This window comes from Macrosteles quadrilineatus, unplaced genomic scaffold (assembly GCF_028750875.1).
Source record: "Macrosteles quadrilineatus isolate MER2022 unplaced genomic scaffold, UCM_ALF_1.0 Scaffold_5__1_contigs__length_97177068, whole genome shotgun sequence".
Classification (NCBI taxonomy): Eukaryota; Metazoa; Arthropoda; class Insecta; order Hemiptera; family Cicadellidae; genus Macrosteles; species Macrosteles quadrilineatus.
In genome coordinates, this window is record NW_026542598.1 from 95,390,826 (window position 1) to 95,415,826 (window position 25,001).

Consider the following 25,001-nt stretch of genomic DNA (forward strand, 5'->3'; position numbering starts at 1 on the left):
GAAAGCATCATGTTATTACGCAATTTAGGAAGTATATCCTAACCCTATCGGTTTTTTAATTGTCTAAAAATTAACCTATTGAAAATTAAATCGATAACTAATTGAAGGAAGCAAACTTATCAAGTGCTTACAGCTTCACAAGCCTCCCACGACCTAACGACTTATCTAGATCATTAACAACCGGAAGCAAACTGTGATCGGTAATTAATATCGATATATCGCATCGCATCATTCGATATTTCCAAACTACTAAATACTGACAACCTGAGCAATTTCGAGTTGCTTCGTCATAGATTTCTTTGTCTCCCATCATAAACAAAACCTGCTTACGATGATGGATAACGACCAATCGCATCGCATCGTTCGATATCTCACGGTTAACGATTGCAACAGTCATAGACGTGCAAATTGGCCTCGCGATATACAAGCCTGGGGCCAGCGATGATGTGTGGCTGGGAAGAGGCAAATTATCACGTGTTTACGGACTGGTTTGCTGTGTGTTGGAGTAGATTGGAGCGACTTCGGCGAGTCATGAGATGAGATGAACGCGATCAGCTTCGTACAACGTAAGTGATTGGGTCAGTGACATCAGCAATGGATTGGCGAATCTGTATAGATGTGAAGGGAATGTCTCCTCCCTGCAGACAAGTGTATGTAATGAATTTTATACTGCTTTTATTAAAAACGTTTCCTGCCCGTCGGCATAGTGGATAATGGGTAACTTAGTTGCTTTAGGTATATTTCAGCGAATTTCCCATATACGGAATAAGCTATTACCGCAGGTCTCATGGTAAGAAAGTATACCTAGGTATACTTTTTCGTTTTGACGCCCGCAGAGACCAAAAACAAACCGCCCGGCAGCACGAAAAGGTGAATAAAAATGTTCTATTTTGATGAAATTAGAGACAATCATATAACACTAAGTTTATTCGAACAAGTTCGCGAACTTGCGTGGTCGTAATATGGAAACGAGGTTTGATGATATAGTTAGCGCCAGTCGTACCTCAATATTCTAGTAATAAGAAAGAAATAACTCACTCTCAGGCAAATTGTGAATTTTAATATATGATAATTGGAGCAGTATCAGCGGATGCTACTGTCAGACATTGTCATTGAATTTTGCTTTTACCCCCCCTCCTCGTCTGTTTAACACATTGACCTACTAACACAGGCATTGCCCTGTCTATTGCGTCTCGTCGCTTCGATCATCAAAATTGTATTCCGTAGCTAGTTTTTATTAAAGAATAAGTAGTGGCAGATATTGCAATTTGAAACAACGGAAAAAACTGTATTAAAACTATTGAGACCAGTATGATAGCATTTAAAATTGTATTTAAGTTGTTTTTATGCATATTTATTGACTAAGAGGATCTATTTAACATCCCCATTTAGAGTAACCATCCTCAAGACAACCCGAATAAAGATATTTTAGTGGTAGTTTCCCATCAAGACTAGTATACAAAAAGTTCCAACAACGTTTGGAGATCGGAAATACGACCCCGTCCCTGGTGAGAAAGTAGTCTACTTTATAACATAACAAGATTATTACTCAAACCATACCAAAGCTGTAAAGTTTACTGTTAAAAACACACAGAGAACTTGCTCTGAAAAGAAGATATTTTGAGGTATTTCTGTCAAGTGTTCGTGGAAAACGTGTTAATAATTTCTCTTTATTGTTGTTTCACCACACTTTTAATCCATCCAAGAAACATTCATCCGTAAAATGTTGATTTTCCAGGTATTACAAGAAACAAGTAACATCACATTGTAAAGTTCGCTCCAAAATAAGAGAAAATCAGTCAGTCGACATTAGTTCTCTCAAGCGCAACCAGACATGGAAAACCCATTTAGAGGTGCTTTAGAATTTACGTAAGGATGACAGGTCTACTTAACAGTATCCAAAGTCAACGGTGACTCTGTCTTGCTAGGGTGTTTTTACATTCATTTCTAGTTCAATGACATTTTCTCAAAAGTTTTCACAAAAATAACAATATATTGTGAGATGTAGCAAGCCGGTGAAAACATGATGACTTGATACTGATATCAGCTGTTTTTAGTCAGGATCGGTTATAAAAAGCTTGAAAACATCTGTGATCGTTAAACACTTGCAAAAATGCTGAAAAGAAATTCGCCTTCTATGGTCCTTATAATTTTAAACTAAATAGTGCACCCCCATTCCTATGAAACGTACTGTAAAAAAATGCAACTTTTGTGATTTTACCTATACAGTATCATAGTTACCCCCAACCACCGCTTACCCATGATAAATGCTGTTGACAAGCTAATGGAAGAAAGAAAGTGTCAGATTGATGATACGGTACCGATTTTATCTTTTTTCTCGTAGCAGCAAACCAATGTCGTCTTTCAGCCAATATTGTTGTTACTGATCGTTGATAGTGTACATTTTTTTCATACAGTTTTCTATAAACTCCCAATAAACTGGAAATTCGCTTGGACAGAAGATTTGTCGTGAAATGAGTTTTCTCAACTACCAATGCTACTTGGTTTTATACGTAAGACAGGCTAGCCTAGACCATGGCCTGGACAACATGTAAAGGCTGTTGGAGTAGATTATATTATTTTTTAATTTTACATAGCTGAAATCAAGTTTAAGAAGCGTAGGTTTGCATAACTTATTTTCTAAGATGGTTGGTTCTAAGGTGGATGACACCGAATTACCAATGGCCAATGCTCGCTCCAGTGGCATACAGATCGTCGGTTTGACCACAGGATTCCATAACAGTAGCAGGCATTGGATATCGTCTCGTCTGTCTCGTCTGTCTCGCTGCGTAACGACGTATACAGCTATGGTGGGGGAGGGGTGGGGGGTGCAGACCGTGAAGAACTGTCTAGTGTCTAGCTACAGATAGTGACGTCACTCAGGGCCATAACCTTCACAGAACATTGCACGAAGCATAATAGTGACGCAAGTGATCGGGGTGTAACAATAACAAATAATAACCGTGGTGATCGTCTGGCAGAAGGGAGACAGTGAGAGAAGTCAGTGGCTTTTTGATGGTTCAAAGATGGACCCAGCTGTGTTTGATTATTGGGTCGTGGATAAAGAACACAGAAGATTTTAGTCACAAATCTGATCAGGCTGTCTCACTCCGTTGAACAATTCATACTTTGTAGGTTCAATCCTGAGAAAGGTTAAGCTTATGATAGTTCGAAACTTGACCCACATTTTATCATTGGAAGAGTAGTTTGGTCCACATGAAACAGCTGATATTATTTAATGTAGCTCGGTTTAGATCATAAACATAAACAAATGACGTTTTTGGCCCGAAAATAAACATTATTTATAACATTGCATAAATGGAACTCTCAAAACATATGTTAATGCTATTAGTATAGGATTCGGGCAAACAACGTCATTTGTTTATGTTTATGATCCATACCGGTATTTTTCTAGGATTCGTGGTAGCTGCCAAGTCAATTTCACTCAATTATACGTCCACAATACATTCAAAATTCTGCTTTATATTATGATGACTTCTCCAGATAAGGATATTTGTATTCAGATAAGGATAAGCTATGGTACTAGTCGCCTGGCAGGAAATCTAAAAGTCTGTAACAGTAACCAAAACATCGTAATTGCAAGCAGAGAAAATCTTCCAATTGAATATTTTTAATTTTTCAGAAATATATAGCAAATGTGTAACTTAACTAACTACATTTACTTCCACTAAATTCACAGTATTTTTTTATAGTTTGCTGCTCCGAATGAGATGCAAAAGTATCGTTTTAGTTTACAATCTTCATTCTTCCTTACTGATTTCCCCAAATAATATACAAACAATACCAATTGAAATATATTCGCATGAATAACATTTATTACTGATTATTTACTGAGTTATAAACTTATAATCTATGCACTTCCCTACACAGTTTACACAGTTCGTTTACCAAGACTTGCTGTATTGTCATCAGTGTCTCCCGGTTGAAGGATTGATTAGTTTCCTGGCTTCAGAGTGAGCCGCGTTGATGAAAACACGGGCCAATATTGTACAGGAGCACACACACACACACGCACACACACACATACAACATGTAGGGGACTGTTTCGATTCACCCTTTAGTTAATTTGGTTAGGGAGTAATATGGTAGTATCCCGTCAGTAACTGGGTGTTAAGTAAATGGGTGGCAAAAATATCAATTCTATCTTTTAAACTAAATGTTTTTTCTAGGCTCTATCCTGTAATTGTATTCCACTTAAGACATAGATGAAGGTCGCGGCAATAGTGCCTGGCTAAAATCCATTGCTATGGCGGGATTTGAACCCAAGATCTCTTTGGACCGGAGTCCCGCGCTCTACCACCAGACAAGCGGGCTCCCCTGTGTGTTAAGACGTCTTTCTGTAGACACACAAAAGAGCCTCCGTTTCCACAAAATGGCATAAATGTACAAATTATTTTCTTTAGTTTACGTCTCATAAGTCTTCACGTAATACCGTATCATTTATAAAAAAAACATTTTTAATCTTAACACATTACAAGTGGCACTACAGTAGTGACAAAGCACATTTTGACATGCAATTTAGTGAGGGAAATAAACATCATTGAAACAGGATATTACACAAATAATTAACACCACTAGACTAAACCCGTGGTGACAGCTTTTGCAAATATTTTACTAATAAAACACCCACAAACCAAACATCCCTAAAATTCTCTCAATCTCCCTCAAACAATTCCATGTGCAAAGTACAGTTGCCGAATAACTTTGGTTGAACGTTGACTATACAAAACATGTCGCCATATTTGTTGTTTAATGTATAATGTTAATTATACACAAATTAGTGTGTGCAAACCGCAAACGTACAATACAATTAAAGATGTTCATACAACACGCCTCTAGGCCTAGGGAATCAAGTGATCCAGCGATGATAGCGTCTCCCGCATCACTCCCTGCATAACGAGAGTGTAATTGGGTGTGACTGGAGGGGGTCAGAAGTCACCCCCTTGATATAACCCCCCAGACATAATCCGCCGCTAAGCCCCCCCCCCCCCCCCCAACTCGACTAACCCAGTGTGAGAGATTGAAAGAGCCCAGAGAGCGCTGTTCATATTTAATGAGGAATGCTTATATTTAGAAGTGGGTTTGCTTTGAAAACTGCCCGTGTATGTGAATGAGTTTTGTACATTGAATGTTTCGTTTGTATTTTTCGGAGAATAAGATTAAAGACCATGTATCTGTCTTAATTTTGTGTTTAATGTATTCATCGGAGTTTACCATCAAATAGTTGCTACTTTTCTCAGGATCGAACCGACCACCCGATTGTTGGGTGAGTTTTATAACCACTCAGCAACCCGGCTGTGTCATCGTGATTGTCTCTTTTTTAGCAAAGAGACTGGGATTGAATTTATACAATTTGAAACAAACCGAATCGGAAGTTCAAAGCCATTCGGGTGACCTTTTAAAAGTATTTTCTCCGTCCATGATGGATTAGTTAGAAGGTAACCGGACAAGCCATTAACCTTAATGATAAAACAGGCAATCCAACTAAACCATCTGTAACTATTGAACAATCAGCCACCACTACAGCACCAACGCAACTACGATGTCTCATTAATAAGTAAATGAAAACAAATGAAATAATTTCGTACGCAACATTACCAAGTAGTCTAGTTATGCCGAAATACTGCACTTATAAAAAAAAACTAGATGCACGTTATAATATCAATTTTCTCCACTGACGATAAAGTTACATGTTATAAGCATGTTTAAATTATAAACGTAACTGAGACCTAAGTTGTATTGCAAACTTTTCAATCCATTAAGGTTTGTATTGACCAGAGGTCACCTTATGTTCGAGGTCAAAGTTCTTGACCTATCGATTCAGCATTCGGTTGTATCGATTGTCAATTTGTTTGTCTGGCCGTTATCGATTTTGCTACCCTCACCCTCATTTCTACAATGGCATACAAAAGCTTTGGTTCTCATTAGATTTGTTTTACCTAAACTAGGTATCGAGACTACGATGTGAGATGTTCATTTCCAAGATTATGACTATTGCTACAGTATTACAAGAGTATATATCCACGTAAGTAAATACAGTATACAATTCGCGATCATATATATTATATTTTGTCTCTAAAATAGTATGATTAGCGGGTTTTGAAATGCGGGTTCGAATCCCGTCAATAACCAATTAAATGTTTTCCCTAGAATAATACATTGTCCAGCAATTTTCAATGCCTACTTTAATCTGTATGCTTGCATAGTAAGGAAAAATATGTGTATTTTGGGTTGACTGCACCTGTATTTAAAGGTCCTCTCTTCAAATATTATTATTCACATAATTTTTAATGAGAGATTTTTAACATAGGCGATGTGCTCCAACCTTACCATAATAATTCAACAAATAATTGTACATTAATTCGTGGTTTGTGTGTGGTCCACGATTCGAGTGATTCCCAAAACGTAATGAATAGGCAAAGTTAATAGCAGATCCCAAAAATAACACAACTCCAGCCTTGCCGCGCCGGTGACGAATATATGAATCGATCGCTGTACGTGCGGCACAAACCTATTGTTTGGAAAACAATAAAACAAAGGGACAGACGTTGAATTGACAAGGGGTACGAGTACGTGTTCTTGATTGGTGTTTGGTTCTGGGGATGAAACGATAACTGGGGAAAAGACGAATAATCTTTGAGTTTGTATATGGAAATATAGGGTTGTAGGGGTTGTAGTGGAGGAATTTCACTTTAGTAGAGGGATTTTTCCAGCCTGGCTGATCTATACACTTGTTTTATGGATAGGTGGGTGTTCAGAAGGTGTTCATAAACCACAAGTTTGAAAATTCTTTCACTGGGCTATTATAAAACTATGAAATTCCATTGTGATTTTAAGGATTTGAACTCGTACCTGTTAGAACGAAGCCCTGTGATCCATCCAGTAGACAAGTTGTATCCTCAATTGAAACAAAAGTTACTGTGCTATAAATGTTAATGAAGAGGTCCTTAACCTCTTAAAACAAGTTGTTTCATGTGTACAAACTTACTGGTGTACTACAGCTGATCAGAATACAGACAAATTTGTTAAAATGTCGATCTTGAACTTAAAATATGTTTGATACTATATTGTTCGTAAAATAAATATCTTACGTATAATTAGAAATAAATTGTGAATATACGCGTAAATTAACGATAACTTCACGTTTAAGTGAAGCATTTATTGTAAACCAAACTTATTTGAAACAACTTGTAATTAATTGTGTTTGCGACATACTGTTGGCACAGGAAACTGAAAGGATTTGCTATTTATATTGTGTGAGCATCAGTGGAGTTACCAATACAGTATTTGTGTTATAGATTTTAATATTTTGTTCTCTTATGTTCCAGGTGAGTGGATTTTGGGTTTCATAACTTGGCGTAAGTAGAGTATATATTTTAATCCTTCCAAACAAGCTGTGGAAAGTAATTATCCCTTGGCTACTTGGCTATGTTTAGTTAAATTTTTATATTCTATGACGATTAACATGTCATTATTTTTGCAACATCGTCTCAATATTTTAAATGTTGCAATATTACTTTGAGATAAATATCAAATCGTGGAAGCTTAATGTTTACCTTGATAAAATCCGACAGACTGGAATCCGCTCCGAGCTCCAAGTGTTGTCATATTTCTGAGACAAAACTTTCTTTGAAACAACGTAAATTGAATTAGCTCTTAAGTATCGCTGTCAGAAACTTCCATTTATAAAATACTTCGTGAATTATGCCCACTGAAAGCTTAATTTGTGGACTTTCATGCAGCATTTCTACAGTGAGCATAACTGTTTTAGTTGCATTTTATTGACATTAGTACATTTATAAGGTACTCAATGAGGTTTTTGGTTTGTTCTTAATTAATTAAAAGCCATTTTTGGTACTTTCCTGTTAAAGGGAACATTCATTATTATCGATGATTTCTGTTCAATATATTGATATTTTTGTTTTCCATCCGATATATTGATAGTAACAAATTGAAACATATCAGCTGATAAGTACGATATAGGATACAGTAAATAAATATTGTTCAGTATCAACAAACAATTAAAAAAAAATTATATTGAAATGAAACTGTTCTAAACTAACCTAACCAACCAAACTTGCTGTAACATCTATTCCCCATATGCCTTTTCTGTTATCAAATGGAATTTTGAAACGGTAACTTAGCCTATACAACAAGTTTGGTTAGTTAAGTTAGGTTAGTTTAGAATAGTTTCATATCCTAATCCAATATATAGGCTATTATTTTTGCCTAAACAAGGTTAGTTCTTAATTTTTAATTTAAATGCGTTTGAAGATATTAAAACAGAAGGAATACCAATCGTGAAGTAAAACAAAAATATCGATATATCGAACAGAAATCATCGATAATAATGAATGTTCCCTTTAACAGGAAAGTACCCCATTTTTCAGAATTTTAGTTTTACAGATTATGATGTGTTTTGGATTTTTATAGCTATATCTAAAGACAACTTGTTCCATCTAATAAATTAGTTGAATATTACTAAACTTATATTCAAATCGTCCTTGTTGTTGTACTGTGTGTATTTCACTTTTTTTATTTTACTGTTAGATACGATAAGATTGATATTTTTTAGGAACCATTCTTGTATAATAGACAATAGTACGTTATGACATCTGAAAATAGAAACTCAAATATAATGCTTGGTCCAACACCGAGACATATTTTGGAATCTTTCCGACTCAGACAATGTTTTGTCATTTAACCTTTTGTTTATTGTATTCAAGCAAAGTAGAACCTAGGACCAAGGCAATCAGTTTGCTATTCTATTACTCATTTGGTTAGAATTTGTTCTAGACTGCCTTTATTTTAAACTTTACGACTTCCTAATGATGCAGTTATGCTAATTTGCTATACTTTTTAAACATCACCTCTTTATTGATTTTACTTTAAGGATCATCCCTATATGGCTTGCCAAAAAGATCGACATTGAGGTATAAGATAGGCTGAATATGAAACGGGTAACAAACATTTTCAATTGTGAGTTCGCACTTAACAGAAAAAACGGGTAAAACTAACATTAATTCAACACTACTAACGATAATTGAAAAAAATTTCCAAGTTAGAATGGCTAGCAGACATAAAATGTTCAACAGATTTGCATCAACTCGCACAATAGAACTTTCAAACAATGAAAGTGGCAGGTATTGATTGAGCTGAAGACTTTCGCTTCTTTCCTCTGCTAATTAGTATACTTTCATAACAGATGCCGAGCGTGTATTTCAGTCGAACGTTCACTTTGATCAATTAAACAGCGGTTTGTCTACAATCAGTCGGATTTGCCTGTGAGTTCATCCATGATACACACATGCATATAATAGGTAGGTGATCTGAAACTTGTTTAGTATCATCGGTATCAAGCGGGATCGTCTCCAGATTGAGATACTGTACCTATTGTCAGTGGGCGATCTATTAATGGTGTTATCCAATGAATGTCGCTTTACAAAAACGTCAAACATTACAACAGAGCAGTTACATAGAAAATAGTTAAGATTAAAGTTAAAACCTATTAATTAGCTACAGGTAAGATTCGAACCCGAGGTCTTTATGCTGGAAGTTACGCTCTATCCACTTGCACTAAGCATTAGACCAACCGCGTGTCTACACTCTGTGTAGTAAAAAATAATTAAATTTGCTGAAGGTTTACAGGAAAGTATAATTCCGTTAAGCTGGTTTCTTAAAGCAAACAAAAGGATAATCCCCTTTAAAAACGGTGTAACAATTGGGATTGGGGATTTTACCGGATTTTATTTTATCTTACTTCTTTATGTCAAAACACAATGGATTTATTTTAATTTCCATCTCTTCCACATTGTCATTTGAACATTAATGAAGTAATGTATTTTGACTTAATATTTTAAATCAAATCGTCAGGGAAAAAGTATGTTTTATTCTAAACAAGTAATTGAATAGTTTCTTGTTTGACGCTGATTTTGAATTTGTTAAATCATCTTAGTTTGTTAAGCTAGTGTGTATTTCACGATCGATTTCATTTTAATTTTTAAAATAAACTTCAGCCCTTTGTTTATTAAGGGTCTTTAACAAGAACTGTCCACTCCTTTTATAAACCGAAGCAATAATTTGCTAGTCATGATTCCAGTAGCATTTTAGACTGCACTACCATAGTGTACATTTGTGGTTTTTGTGGCATGGTTTGAATGATAATGTAAAAAAGACAGTTATTAACATTTCGCCTGAATAGCTGGTCTTTCAAAAATCTTAACTATAGGAATGCTACAGTGAAGTAGACATGGTATTTTGACGTTACAGTTTTAGCAGTCATTAGTTCAATTATCGACATAAAATTGCATTTTTCAATGATACAATCGTAATAAATGATAAATTGAAATGAAAATGTTTGTAAACCATAGCATTTTCTACCAACTACCTTTTCCTTCAAGTAAATCATACTAGCTACAAGCTGTTCAATGTAGATGGTATTTCTAATTTCTTCCTAGACAGTGGTTTCAGTAAACCTCATTCCACTTGAATAAAGTTATCTGCAATAGGTATAGGCTAGAGTAATGTAAAGGCAGCGCATCGTCTTTATTCTAAAAACCGACAAGCTTAGAAATTGCGAAAAAATATGTCTCTTGAAAGCAAATTACGAAAATGATTTCCAAAATGTCTGCTCCAGTGAGAATGCAAATTGGTTTAACCCTGACCCCACTTAACCACGTTGCCAGCTGTAGGCGAGAGTAATTTGTAGATCGTCCTTTCCTCCGTGTTCACTCTTCCTTGAGCGAAAGTGACTAATGATTGTGAGATCACAATTGTAGTTGAGGGTAATGGATTAACGCTATTGACTATTGCATACTGAAGTAATACAGTACGTAATTAGGAATCAGCTGTTAACGAAGGTCTGGAATTTGCGATTCTGCTAGAATATTCTGGGCTTCATGGGAAATCTGGCTGCCCCCTTTTTTAGCAATTTTAGAATGTATGACCTGCACGAATACTTGAACCAGGTATTCGTGAAACCCTGTGAAAATTAGAAAGAAAACCAAACCATTTTTATTACAGTTCTCTCAATTACTGTTGAGGGAGTACATAGAGTTTATATCCGAAGCCTGAAATGCCTTCTTTTTATTAATTATTCGTTGTGACCCTTGGTTGGTATTTATTATTGATAAGATAAAATGTTTTACCTTATCCACCCACAGTTGTTGTATGACGACTGTCCAAACATGTTCTAGGACTCAGTTATACCGAACATTTAATATATAAGTCACAAAACTACACATCTATTGATAAGAACATGGAAATAGCATCGAGAAAGTATCACCAAAAACGTTTTAAGCTTGATGTTAGTAGAAGTCACAATCTAAAGCTAAAAATCTCGACCCATGTAACATTTTAAATGATAGACTTCTTTCCAATCAAATATTATACTTGATACATACATTGACAAGTTACAAATCAAAGAAGTATAAAATAAGAAGAAGAAAACAGACTGAAATACAGGTGGCACTGGAGAGAAGAAGACACATCATGATTCAGTTTTATTAGTCAGTGGCTGTGATAAGACAATGCTGGCCAGCCTGTGCAGTTTTAATCAGTTTATTTAATTTTAATAATTATTCATCAACATGACATAAATGTATACATAACAAAAATTCTATACTATACAGTACAGTATGCATTATATTGTAGGCTAATAGGTTGTATTGGTGATAATATGTTTGTTGTGTTGGTGGTAATATGTCGTATTAAGTTTTAAATATTGTGATTGTGACAGTCTTTTAAAAACATATTTACATACTACAATGTATTAATATATTGATAATGTGTTTGCATACTAAATGACCTGATGAAGTTCTAAGGAACGAACCTAGTTGTCATACGACTGTGGTTGGATAAGATAATTATTTAATTTTATCTCTTCTTTTTCTCTTTTTCTTAATATTAAATTCTTTCAAATTAGATCTGTAGTAAATATGAAACTATGTAAATTATTTATGTAGTTAACTAATATATTGAAAGACGTACAATATGAGGGAATTGGCAATGAAAAATATATGGGAAGCTATTTAAAAACATTAGTTACATGGAAAAAAATATCCTGGAAACTTTAAAAAACTCTAGAACTTAATTAAACACCCTGTATTATTAATTGGTGAGAATTGAGGAACTTTCAACACATTAAAAACCACGTTTCCTAGCTATTGCATTCAACTAGTATTGGACTCTGTACACGAACATACAAACACAAATGATACTTTACTGTAGCTTTGTAACGATTATATACCCCCCCCCCCAATATTTCGTAGCTTTTCATCTCTGATGAAACGGGAAAAACGCATCAGCGTTACATATTCCACCCGTAAACCGAGCAGACGCCAGACGTTGAAAAACAAGCAATTCGTTCCATTTACAGTTGATCTTGTTTAACTCTCGCCGAGATAGAACATGGAAATCCAATCACAACGTAAAATCCTTGAAGAAACTTATAGAACCTCGTGTTACAAAAACGGCAATTATAACTACTTTATTTTGAAATTGAAATGTGTTATTACGTCCAGTTCTTATATTTCTTTCAGGTAATCTTGTAAAACCTTATTCATACTACGTTAAACGTTAAGTTCTATTAAATAATCAGAAAATGTCATTCTATGAATAAGAGCCGTTGCAAGTAAGTGGCACGTGGACGCAGCCACTATTTTGGTCCTTCTCGTCCGATCGCCGCCCTGACTGCTTTATTTTGAACCAACAGAATAAATCCAGAGTCCACTCCGACAGAGAGAGACACATTCTTCGTCTGAAGAGAGGGGTTTTATTTAATTGTCAAGGAGTATGATTAAGTAGTGGTGAAAACAGTGATTTACTTGTGTAGGCATGGTTGTAATAAAATAAGCTACCTCTTATTCTATATACGTTGTCCTCTTAATAGTACAAAACTTTACCTATTGTGTAGATTGTAAATAAATAGTAAGACGGGTAAATGTTAAAGAATGTGATACAGTATCTGCGACATCAATGTGATACAAAAGCCCCCTTAGAAAGCCAAAATCCGCTACGAGGGTAAAATTGTTTGTTAAATGGGGTGCATTTCAAAGAAAAAATCAAATTCCAACCATTTTGGACTATAGCAAATGTATTCCTTAGCACGTCTAACCAATTCCACCCGAAAGCGTCAATAGAATAAAAGTGAATGGTATCCGTAGGTGTAGGTAGGTCTATATTGTTTCTATACAAAAGATCGATTCTTTCTTTCAGTAGTGCGGTGTTTTAATTGACTTTGTGCAACGCTTTTGTAATATGCAGTAATGTTTAAAATTTTCTTCAAACATTGTTATTATTCTGTTATACTAATGCTGTGAAATATTTTTATTATTATGTTGTGTAAAGATATGTTTGCCATGCAAATACTAATAATTTGATTTGATTTTTACGGATATTGGTTACGGAGAAAATTTAAAATATTCTAAATTTCAAATCCCTATTTAATTTTTATGCAGAATAAGTTAACTGTTGAAGTTTGCTTGTTTTATGAATATTATGTTTATCAAACTTGGCAAATTTTTGTATACCTAGCTATGAATATTTTGCTAAACAACACACCCTATTTATTACCCTCGCTGTAGCAGCAAACCCAAGTCATCGCTATTCATAACGTCATTCAAATAAGGAATAAATCTGACATAGGAAATATTTAAGTAAAAGTTCAATCAGAAAACGAAAATTCCACAAGTCTGCAGGTTTGCTGCAGCGGGGGAATGTAGTTCTCATAAGTTGCTGGCAGCCAAAAGGTTCTCACAAATTTTAAGCAATTTTTTAAGATCCAAATAAACAATTGATTTAGTCAAAGTTATATTCTATTTTAGACACGTCTTTGGTCTTATATGACGTGTTTTGTCTTGTTGAGGTATTGATCACAGTTGACAGCTAATCAGCTGGTTTCCCTCAGTTTGGTGGGTTGATGGGCTTACCCCAACTCCGCGCGGTGGTCAGAAATCTGTCAAAACCGACTGCCCAACTCCGCGCAGTGGTCACTTCGGGTCCCTCGCGGCACATGCCCAACTCCGCGCAGTGGTCAATTTTGGCTCTCACAGCCCTGACGGATGAGAGTTTGTGCTCTAAGTTTGAAATTATGATATATTTTAATCATTTATAAGAAAGGAAAAGTAAAAAGGTATATGCCTACCCAAAACAGGAGACGAAGCTTAAAAACCACTAATATAGGCAGTTTTAAAAAGCCCGTGAGAAAGAGTGACTGTAAATTTATATGTTCCAAAGTCTACAATACTCAATCATTCACATTAGCACTGGGTTTATGAGCTTACTGATAAACTTGAGTACCAAATTCAAAAATGTTAGTCTTGTAAACAACCACAGATTGCTTCAACAAATTGGCTGTAATCTCTGTTTCATAAAACAGTTAGCTATACACCTCAAATTGGGGAAAAAATTGGCTGAAATTGGTTTACGAGCATATTTCTTTTACATCTTATTAAAATTGGCAAATTTTACGTCTATGAAGAGGGTTTTCATTGAATCCAGACCCAGGCCAACGTTTTAGCGAATTTCCCATATACAGGGTGATTGATATAAGTGTGCCAGCCGTTTTATTCGAAAACTATAAGAGATATCAAAAAAAGTTAAATGGTAAGTGCCTTGGATTTTTTATTAAAAAAATGGTAGTCAAGTCAAAAAAATTATTTTAGCCACCATTTTTTCAATATGGCCGCCAACTTTGATTTTTCTTATGGAACACCCTGTATTTTATGATGTATTCTGGTAGAAAATGTAATTTTAAGACGATTTTATTCTCTTAATATTTTTTCATAAACCTAACCGTTTCAAAGATAATAATGGTTAAGTTTTTAAATTTCTGCATGAGAAAGAGTTTCGATAAAGGCCTAAGCAAGCATGCCAGCTGTTTTATTCTAAACCCATTCAAAATTTCACAACTTAAACCATTATTATCTTTGAAACGGTTAGGTTTATGAAAATAATTACAAGAATAAAATCGTCTTAAAATTACATTTTCTACCAGAATACATCATGAAATACAGGGTGTTCCGTAAGAAAAATCAAAGTTGGCGGCCATATTGGAAAAATGGTGGCTAAAATATTTTTTTTTGCTTGACTATAATTTTTAAATAAAAAATCCAAGGCACTTACCTTTTAACTTTTTTTGATATCTCTTGTGGTTTTCGAATAAAACGGCTGGCACACTATCAATCACCCTGTATAGGGAATAGGCTATTACCGTAGGTCTCATGGTAAGACCTGGACTCGCTGATTAAATTTTTCGTTTTTATTTCCCAAAGGCCGAAAACACCATCCGTTCAAATTCATATATATATATACCGGTATATATATTTTATGTGGATATATGTAAGTCTGTTAGCACGATAACTCGAGCAAAATAATCTGATTTTGATTAAATTTGGTGTGAACGTGTAAACCGTTTATTCGAACGAGTTCACAAACCAGCACGATTGAACCATGTGAACGGGGGCTTATGTATATATTATGAAAGTATAACGGTTTGAAATTTCTTTTGAAACCACTTTGTAAAGCTTAAAAACAAATAATTCAGTATATCGAAGCGTAAAAGCGCCATAATAGTTACAGAAAAAATGCCAAAGAATTCTTATTTTTAAATTCTCATGTTATTCTTATGGCGAATAAGTAAACTGTTGTAAATTCCTGTAAAAGGAACATATTTTGATTAAATTGTCAAATGCATTTATTTTACACTTAACTATTAACATTTCACACTTTTTACCCTGTCTCAAACACTTTTTGATGGGTCTGTAATTGACGGGTACCTAACCTTAATATTACAAGTGGCCACCGCGCGGAGTTGGAATCGGCCCTAAAAGTGACCACCGCGCGGAGTTGGGCTGAACCCTTCGGGGGCCATAAAACTTTTCCTCGGATTAAATTTGACCACTGCGCGGAGTTGGGCAATCCCCGGGTTGATGGCTCATTGTCCTCTAATTACCCTGTTCCTTCAGGCTGATCAGTCAATCAGTAATCAGTCCTGTTACCACCAGGATACCAGGACTTCCTTCTTCCTGGCTCCTCTCACACGTCCTGTTGTCACTCACTATCTGAGTGCTCAGCGGCTCGTCGAAGCAGGAATATAGAGTGCAAAGTACAGCGCGTATGTAACTGGTTGAAACAAAGTCTGCAGACGAGAAATTGAGAATACAGGGTTTGGTGATGAAGTTAAATAGTTTTTTTATGATGTGACAACAGAAATTTTGGACATTTTGGAATATTTAAACTGAGGAGCGTGTATCTATGGTGGTGGTTTTATTCTTTGTGGATAATTGCTGTACACACTATCTTATAAAACCTTGCAAGTTACTCTCGAGTCTCGAAGTTTAGTTTTAATTCTTCTCTCCAAACCGGTGCGATTTTCCCAGCCTATCTAAACCAAACTGAACATTTCAGTTATGTATGTATAGGTACATATCTGAAGAAACGTATTCGATTTGTAATAATATCCAGGGTGGAAATTTGTGCATTTGCAATCATGTCTTTAAAAAATTAGTTAAACTATTTTCCTTCAAATTCGTACACCTCTTCCAGACTAATTTAACTAAACCTTTTCAATGAGTTGGATGTCAGATTGTAGTAAATCAACCTATATGAACACTACTGATACGTACACGTAAGATTATTTTTTCTCCCTGGCAATTTATATTTTTAGTATACGCGTTAGTTACAAAACCTCACATTTAAGCCTTTTCTCATCAAATTGGCACTCTTCTTTTAACATAACAAAACCCTTAAATATCTACTCATAGGTTCATATCTTAAACATTGCCGAAATTCAGGAACATCAAACTGAAGTGAATTTTTATCAATCCACACTTATTTTAACTCTGTGGGATTTCCCTCCAAATTAGTCCGTTTTCCCTCCAAACACGTCCGCCGCGGTACAAGATAACGTCTGATACAGGACGGCATGCTGTGATATGTGGAGAGATGTAGAAGGGGGGAGCGTTGTCATGGCAATGACCTTTCAAGGTGCGAGAGGGGATTGTTGTTGTAGTTGACATGGTTCAAAACACGACAGACGCATTTGTTCGATGTATAGCGATCAAAATCGCCACAGCCTTCTATATTTCGCTACTTCACAGTGTGGACTATACTATAAGATGTGTACAGGGGGTGGTGTAAGAACAGACGTTACATTGTTATGTATGGGATCAGCTGTTATCATTGTTGTACTTTGTGAAATTGTTTTGATAAATGAGATGAAGGACCTTTCGTAAAAGTATAGTACTGGGCCTACAGTCTGTATTTGTGTAACCTGTTTAACTTTCGTTTACTGCAGAGGTAAGACATGTCAATGTCTGACCGCTAATCCATATATAGATTGTGTGTAGCTATTAATTTCGTGTGGTTTTCAAATGAAACTCACAATATATAATAATTATAATACCTTTACTTTTAAAACAGACTTGCCCGTTGTAATCAAAACACTATTCTCCCGTCGTAAAAACCACTTGGAAACATTGCATCTGTTAACCAAAGACGGATTGTTTTGTGAAATAGTACACTAAATATTATCATTGTGTGTCCGAAATTTGTTTACCCACGGATAAAACAGTAACACCGCTGACACAGTAGGGAGTTGTTGTGTAATGGAATTAGGAAGACCTACTGTACAGTCGACCTGCATATGGCATTGCAACATCGCCCTGACCGATCCATAGGGGGGACCGAACTTTGCTCAGAGTTTAGTGAGACTATCTTAAAATATCATACGTAGCCTACACAATCTTTTCCTAAAGTATTTTTCGCGCACGGTGTTGTTACCTGTGCTGTTCACTCAATATGTTTGGTGAGTCGGTGGCTCAGTCGGTAGCGTCGCGGACTTCGGGCCCAAGGCAGAAGTGTCGTGGGTTCGGATCCTGGTCACTGCCACTAACTTTTATCAGTACGGTTCACCTTTGTACTGTACCGGCTCACCCCTTGCTTTGCTGGATACGTTCCACGCACAGATCTGTAGTCTATGTGGACGGGCAAATGCAAGGTTAAAAGGGGCCGCCAACCTCAATAAAAAAAAAAAAAATAAAATAAAATAAAATATACACTTTAAAAAATGCAGTGTTTTGAATGTTTCGTAATATATTTCTTTAAAAACATCCTTAATAACTGCTCAAACGTTCGTAAATTAATATAATTGACGACCAATGAAAGATTCGATGATTTTAAATCCCAGAATGATTATGTCTTATTAGACATTGAACCCGGGTTATCCAGTACGAGAGCTGTGACGAAAAATGTAATGTGTACAAAGTTACTGTAAACCTATACACCTGTCATACAATTTTCCTATTATTTTGGTACGTTATGAATGAATTAATATATTACTTGTATAACTCAAATTAAGTTTTATATTTTGTCTCAGCTCTAACCTAAACCCACCCCTAACAGGCAGCCAAATCATAATATTCCAACTTGACAAAACATAACGTAACGTAAAAGGTCCGTATGTTGTGTAGTTTCATTGTTTAGCTTAGTTTACAGAAGTTCAACAGACAATGCGTTGCGTTGCGACAGTACAGTAAGTAGATCAGCTGTTTTGAGAGTATGTTGGACGTGCAATTCTTGTACTCCAGGTCGGTGCAGTCAGCAGTACCGAGAAAGGCGACGTTTGTGTGATAGGAACGTGACGTACATCTGATACAAGCAACCACTCTCGGATTGATTTCACCTTTGTTACCTGTGTTTTAGCTTTTACCTTCCATGATCACAGAATGTTTTATTTTTCTGGAAAACATTATCCATCTCGAATTTCATCAAAGGTTTCAAAAAAGTTCTCATTTTAGTGTTGGCATTTTCCCTGAACTGCGTTTTTTTATGAAAACTTAAACTGTGTAACATACAAACTATATACTGTCCGAATAACGGAATGTATTCGTAGACTTGTTCTGGAAAATATAGCGATGAAATAGTAAAATTGTTGAAAGGCGTTTTGAAAAGTGTTGAAATTGTGGCTACGGTGGGGGTGTTTTTCACACTGATAAAAATTTATCGTTGTTTTGATTTTGTTTACCTTGCCAATTGTGTTAAACCGCTACAAGCAATCAAAGTTTTTTATATTTTGTCTATACTTAATTTGTTTTACTTTAACACCTAACATTAATCACAACTTAAGGCTACACGACAAACGATGACTTATACACACTGTGGCGTAGACGTTGAGTTTTTCTCCGATGACGTCACTAACAAATCTCGTTTGTCACCTTCCTCTCGCTCACCTATAACCATGCAGAAATGTCGTTTCCGGTGACTCACTCGCGGTCAGCTCCGAAATAACGTTGTATAAACAGTTCTTAAAATACAGAGGTTGCGTCAGTTGCTGCGATTCGCATGGCGAATGGCGATAGCGGGAGTTTAGACAAAATGGCGAAAACAAACACATCATTGTGTTTCGGAGGAAATATTATTCTCGTCATGCTGGAGCAAAAATGATCGTTTCAAACATATTCTTTGCATAACGGGAAATCTTGTTGCCCATGTAGCGAAAAAGAATCAGTTGAAATGGAGGACATCAGCACAATTTTTTTCATTTTAGCCTAAAAGTCGTCCACAAATTTTAATGAAAAAAATAGTTCTATACCTATGATAAAAGGTTATACAAACCTTTTAAAACTGTGTTTGTGTTCATTGTCACATCAAATTATTTGTTTCGTTAAATTATCATTGGAAATTTCTCCTTTATCTAAAGGAGGCATATTTGATGAATTTGAATAATTTGAATTTACTACCGTTTCGGCGCAGTAATATGTCGTACTTTTAATTAACGGTAACAAATGTTCGTATTCAACGGCAAAAAGACGTAAACATCAATTAGGCTTAATTTATAAAGGTTAACAGTATATGAAGTTAACACTTTGTGATTTAGAACATAATGGCGCTGTATGAAGAAAATGTAGTTCATCACACAACAGAAGTGTATTTCCAATCCTCACTCATTGTCTAACCCTGGTTCCGCATCGTTCGTTAATATTGAGCTCGTGTCCAAAATTCCTAGTGATGAAATGTCATTTACTTCAGATTTTTTTTATGCTCATTAAAATTGGCATCAGCTTAATCAGTAAATCGGTCATGCACTATTGTACTTAACTATCAAAAAGACAACACCAAATCTTGATAAAGTCCCAAAAGTCATAAAGTAACACAATACAATTCTAAATTGGTGTATTTAAATTTCCAAAATATATGATATTCGAAAATTACCGTCTTTTTGTTGCAATTTAAAATTTCTTCGCATCAAGTAAGTCCAAAACTCAGGATTCTGATGTTGTAGGAGTATCTTGGGGGGTTTCTTCCTCTTTAGGTTGTCTGTAGAAGGGTAAGTGCCTTGTTATCGCTCCCCATTCAGTTACCCAGCACGTCATAGCGACGGCGACAGCAGCATACACACCAGCCGTCGGCACCCATCTGGACAATAGTTTGTGTAACTAGCACATAAAAGACTATATAAGGTAACAATAACCAAGCTGTCAGGTAATTTTAGTTTTGGGTTGGAAGGGAAATGGTTTTAAAACCTCACGTCCGTTTTGAGTGTGAATATATCTGTCAATATAAGTATTAACTACCGTACTGTGCTCCAATGATAAAGAGTGGACTTCTTAAGCCACTGAGGAATGAGGATGCCTCTGTTGGGTAAAACTTCTCCCAGCAAACTCCAAATGGCGACACGGTTGACACAAAAATCACTAATCTATGTATTCTGTTAAAAACATTATTTCTACCCTGCTATTTGGTTAGGAAATAAACGATTAGGTAAACAAATGATCACTCAACCGAAACCAAACTTGAAAGAACTCCAGGAATCTTTTATTTAGTGTAAAAATAGTCCAAGGGAAAGTAATGAGAGAATACGCTTAAAGGTTCCTGAAATGGAATCAGTAGGGTAAGGAAGTGATCTCAACGAGAAAATACATTGCCTAAAGCTAATTCGAATCTAATTCGTCTGCAGGAGTTCTAACGAATAAATTTAGCTATCCGAATGCTCCGTGACTATTTCTCCCTTTGCCCAGGTTTAGAAAACCTATCGTCGTGATGTCTGCACTCATCCGAATTCCCTGTAGTTCTAGCAACAGAGAACTGTAAGTGGTTAAGAGGTCCTAAGCTCGCCCCAATAAAGAAGAATTTCATTCATTCAACAAAAAAGTCCAAATGAAATGAGTGAAACTCTCAAAAATTCCCTAAAAGCATATTTTTGAAAAACCTCAATTGACTAACTACCCCAGTGAATAAACTCACCTTCCAAACATTTGTCGATGCCTTGGCGCCACAAACCCAGCTCTACTCATGCCAGATGACGTAGAAGCTTCAACTGCGGTCGTCTTCACCACCTTATTGGTTTTCACCGATTGTTTCATACAGTCGTGTAGTTTCATGTTCCTAGCGTCAATACAAAAGAATTCTGATTTGGGAGGTTTGTTCAATTGTGGACAGAAGTTTTTCGGAAGGTTACAACTAGTTTTGCTTGCTATGGTTCTCTCTTCCACTTGGGGTATGCAAGGTTCCATCGCGAACAATTTTGGTTGTGGCATCTTAAAAATATTGTCTTCCAAAGGCGTTACTTGTTTAACGCTAAATACGGTGTGTTTTCCTTCGTGCTCACAAAACCCGCTTTTGTTATTTGGCACATCTCTCTTGTCACATTCAGTAGCAGGTTTTAAAGATGAAGAACAACAGCTATTCTTTGAAGTGGCTTTACATTTAAATAAATTCCGTTTCTTGGACGCGTCTTCGCAATTGGTTTCTTTAACCTCTTTGGAATTGATTTCATTTAATTTCTCCTTGGGTTTATCTTTGTCGAAAAAGTTCTTACGAGATTCGTGACACTCTATATTTTTTTTCTCCTGTACTTTATCTGGGCATAGCTTTCTTCCAAATGCATCTCTACCAATTCCGGATGAACTTGGACAGGCTGACTTAGTTTTCTTTTCTGTATGTTTGTCAGTTTTCCCCTCTGAACAGAACGATGATGATTTCCCCATTTTGTCAGACAATTCTTTGCACCTCTCATCCATTGTGTTTGTTTTTTGGAAATTATAATTTATCGCGTTGTAATGTTTTAGGAAAATTTAACTTGTGTAATTTTGTGTTCTGGTGTCTTGAGCTGGATTTTAATGTTTGTAAACAAATTATGTTTGCGTCGAAATTTCAATCAAAACAGGTGATAAAACAATCACGTGTTTTCTAGTTTTAGTTTTGTTTTTCATAAAATGTTGATCAGTACAAATCACAAAACACTGGAATGAATGTCATATGTTTTATCTACGGTTATGTAAATCGCAAACCAAATAGAAAATGTTTTAAATTATTGATGTGGGCTCCAATGTACATTTATGTATTTGTTTTATTCGCTGTGTACAGAACATCGAAAAATCGTTATGCCAAATTTAGGTTCTGCTACTGCTGCACTTAGGTCCATGAAATTGAAATTACAACGAATTTAAGTCCAGGCAAATCAACAATTGATTATTATAACCGACAAATTACCTTGTGACCGATAAATTGTTGTAGAATTGAAAATGGCGTAAATAACTAAATCAGTTAAGTTTTTTGCGTTTAATCAATGCAAGAAAAAACCGCAAGAACATGAAAAATCGTTGTGCTACTGTAATTTAAAATTGCTTGGCCATTTTGGGAATCATATTTTCAACTTGACCTATCAACTTAATCCAAGAGTTCTTGGAAATCAAATTCAATGTCGCGTGTCGAGTGCAGCAGGTGGCCCTACAGGAGATGGTCTATTGTAGGAATGGAAGACACGGACACGTCAATGGTTCTTTGTCACGCCACAAGGTATCTGTAAACATACAGCGTTTTACGACCAACTGACCGTGTGGTTATGTTTGCCGTAAAACCCGAAGCTTTCTGGTTCTAAAACCGTTTCTGCCCGTAACGCCATAGAGAAGACTAAAGTTTCAACAATCCCGTCGCAAAATAGGTTAAAAAGTCTACACCGATACGTAGACGAAAATAATTTTATATTTCTAGTATGAAATTTGTACTGAATGAAGTATTTCCTTAACTACGAATCCAGTCAGTTGGCTACGTTATTGCATTTGACGATTGAAAGCAAAAATTGGATGTTTTTAATGTTGACTTAAGTTCAAAGTCAACACTTAATCAGGTGTTGACTCAAACAAAGTCAACACATCCATTCCCACGTTGAGGCTGCTGCCAATTATAAGAATACGGATAGATATACAGTACTGGAGTTGAATTAAAAATCCGATAGAGTTTAGCCTTCTACTGTCAGTTTCTGATTTCTGACCAAGTGAAACTGAAAGGGCAGCCTTTTTCTGTCATATAAACTACACCAGCGTCTAAAACTAAAAGGAAACAATACAACTTTTACAGAAGCAAACTTTGAGACTGTAAGGGGTTCAAATCTAAAATGTTCAATACACAATTGGCGACAGCTGGTCAGTATGGATCGAATGTCTACTTCAGTATCCAAAGGATAGTGTTATAAATGAAGAAATATATATAAACTACATCCTTAAAGTTTCCTCTTACAGTCTTACCTGGAAATAAGCTGGATACGTCTAGACCTCGTCAACAGCCCTACTCCATCTCTCTTCTCCACGCTAGTTTGTCCCGAAGACATTGGTGGAGTCTCGATATTTGTTACAGCCTGTTTTACCAATTGTTGACAATATTCTCCAATCTTGCTGTAAGCTGATACACCTTTGTTTGTACCAGCACATTTTATAGTTGTGTTTGAATGTTTCTCTGTTTTATTTCCACCCTTCTGCTTGAATTGTCCGTGCGATTCGTGACATTTTGTTTCTCTTTCTTTTTTTTCACCAACTGTGCACAGAGGTCTTCCAAACTCGTCTTTGCCTGTGGTAGTTGTCGCTGTTCTTGAACTCGACGAAGATTCGTTAATTTTGGTGTTTTCCTTTGCGGATTGTTTGGTTTCTGGAGATTCTGACGTTTCTTTACACATTTTTAGTTTTGAGATAAAGGTTTCCAATAGAAAGTTTGTGAGTAAATAGCTTTGGAATCTGGTGAAAGATTATTGATCATATGTTCGTTATGGAGAATTAAGTACGCATACGCATATGGAGAATTAAGTGCAATTGCAGGATTTAGAATCTTGAAAGGAAATGTTATAGTATTTTTTACCATATATTAAACATACTCATGGAATTGTTATCTGGATAGTGGATGGGCTTAAGTCAAATTTTATGTTGGTTCCGTCATATGACTCTATGTAGGGGTGTTTTATTTGCTTTTTGAATATTGTTTTTTAACTTATTTCAAAAATAGGTTAGCCAAATTTAAACATAAAAAAATTTATAAATAAAAGCTCGCCCACTGGTTTGACGACCAAACATGAAAGGTTATCATACAAAATCATCCCAAAATGCAAAGCAAAATTTTCAACACAAGCGCTCAACGTACACATTAACCACACATAACAAGCTGCCAATTTAAGTGATTTACTTGGGTTAATCGTGTTACTAATGATATAATAGCATAAAAGTAAAATTACTTCAGTTGGTTAATAGTTTGCTGAGGTTTTATCATTGGAAGATTGGGTGGTAGCCTATTATATCGAGAACAATATCATCTGCTGCGCATGTTTGTGCCACCTACTGTGTTATTGTTGTTCAAGGTAGCGTCGTTAATGGTTTAATATCTATAATGCGGTTGACTCGTAGTTTTTTTGTCCTACCTTTACACCTAAGGACGCAGGCTGACGCCCTTTTTACACATTACTTCAACTAAAGCCTAGAGGGTTGCGGCATTAGCTTAGATAATATATTCGAGATTGGAGGGATTTGAACCCGGGGCCTCGAGTACCGAAGTCTTGCGCTCCACCAATAGACCACCTATAAACTCATATCCAATTTTCCCTCTTGGAGTAGTAAAGTATTGATCATAACGAAACTGTCCCCAGATGGACTAGGTGTTGGAGCGAACTTAACTATCAAAATTTCCCCCTATCCCGTATATTGAAGATGTGACCCTGC

General features: G+C 35.8%; 2 protein-coding genes across 4 annotated transcripts in view; one reads left to right on the forward strand and one right to left on the reverse strand.

Moving 5' to 3' along the window:
* Positions 1–25,001, forward strand: part of LOC128993818 (protein-methionine sulfoxide oxidase mical3a-like) — a 103,693-nt gene that overhangs the window by 35,604 nt on the left and 43,088 nt on the right. The window lies entirely within an intron of this gene.
* Positions 20,179–24,019, reverse strand: LOC128993819 (uncharacterized). 2 transcript variants are annotated; one of them, XR_008490828.1, is made up of 2 exons: positions 21,265–21,348; positions 20,179–20,436 (listed from the first exon to the last, which is right to left on the reverse strand). XR_008490828.1 is itself a non-coding variant. In XM_054417861.1 (2 exons), exons 1-2 carry the CDS (start codon positions 23,969–23,971, stop codon positions 20,283–20,285), a joined length of 579 nt encoding a protein of 192 aa, XP_054273836.1. In that variant the 5' UTR covers positions 23,972–24,019; the 3' UTR covers positions 20,179–20,282. The 2 variants fall into 2 exon arrangements, 1 of the variants encoding a protein (XP_054273836.1); XM_054417861.1 differs by lacking the exon at positions 21,265–21,348 and adding an exon at positions 23,547–24,019.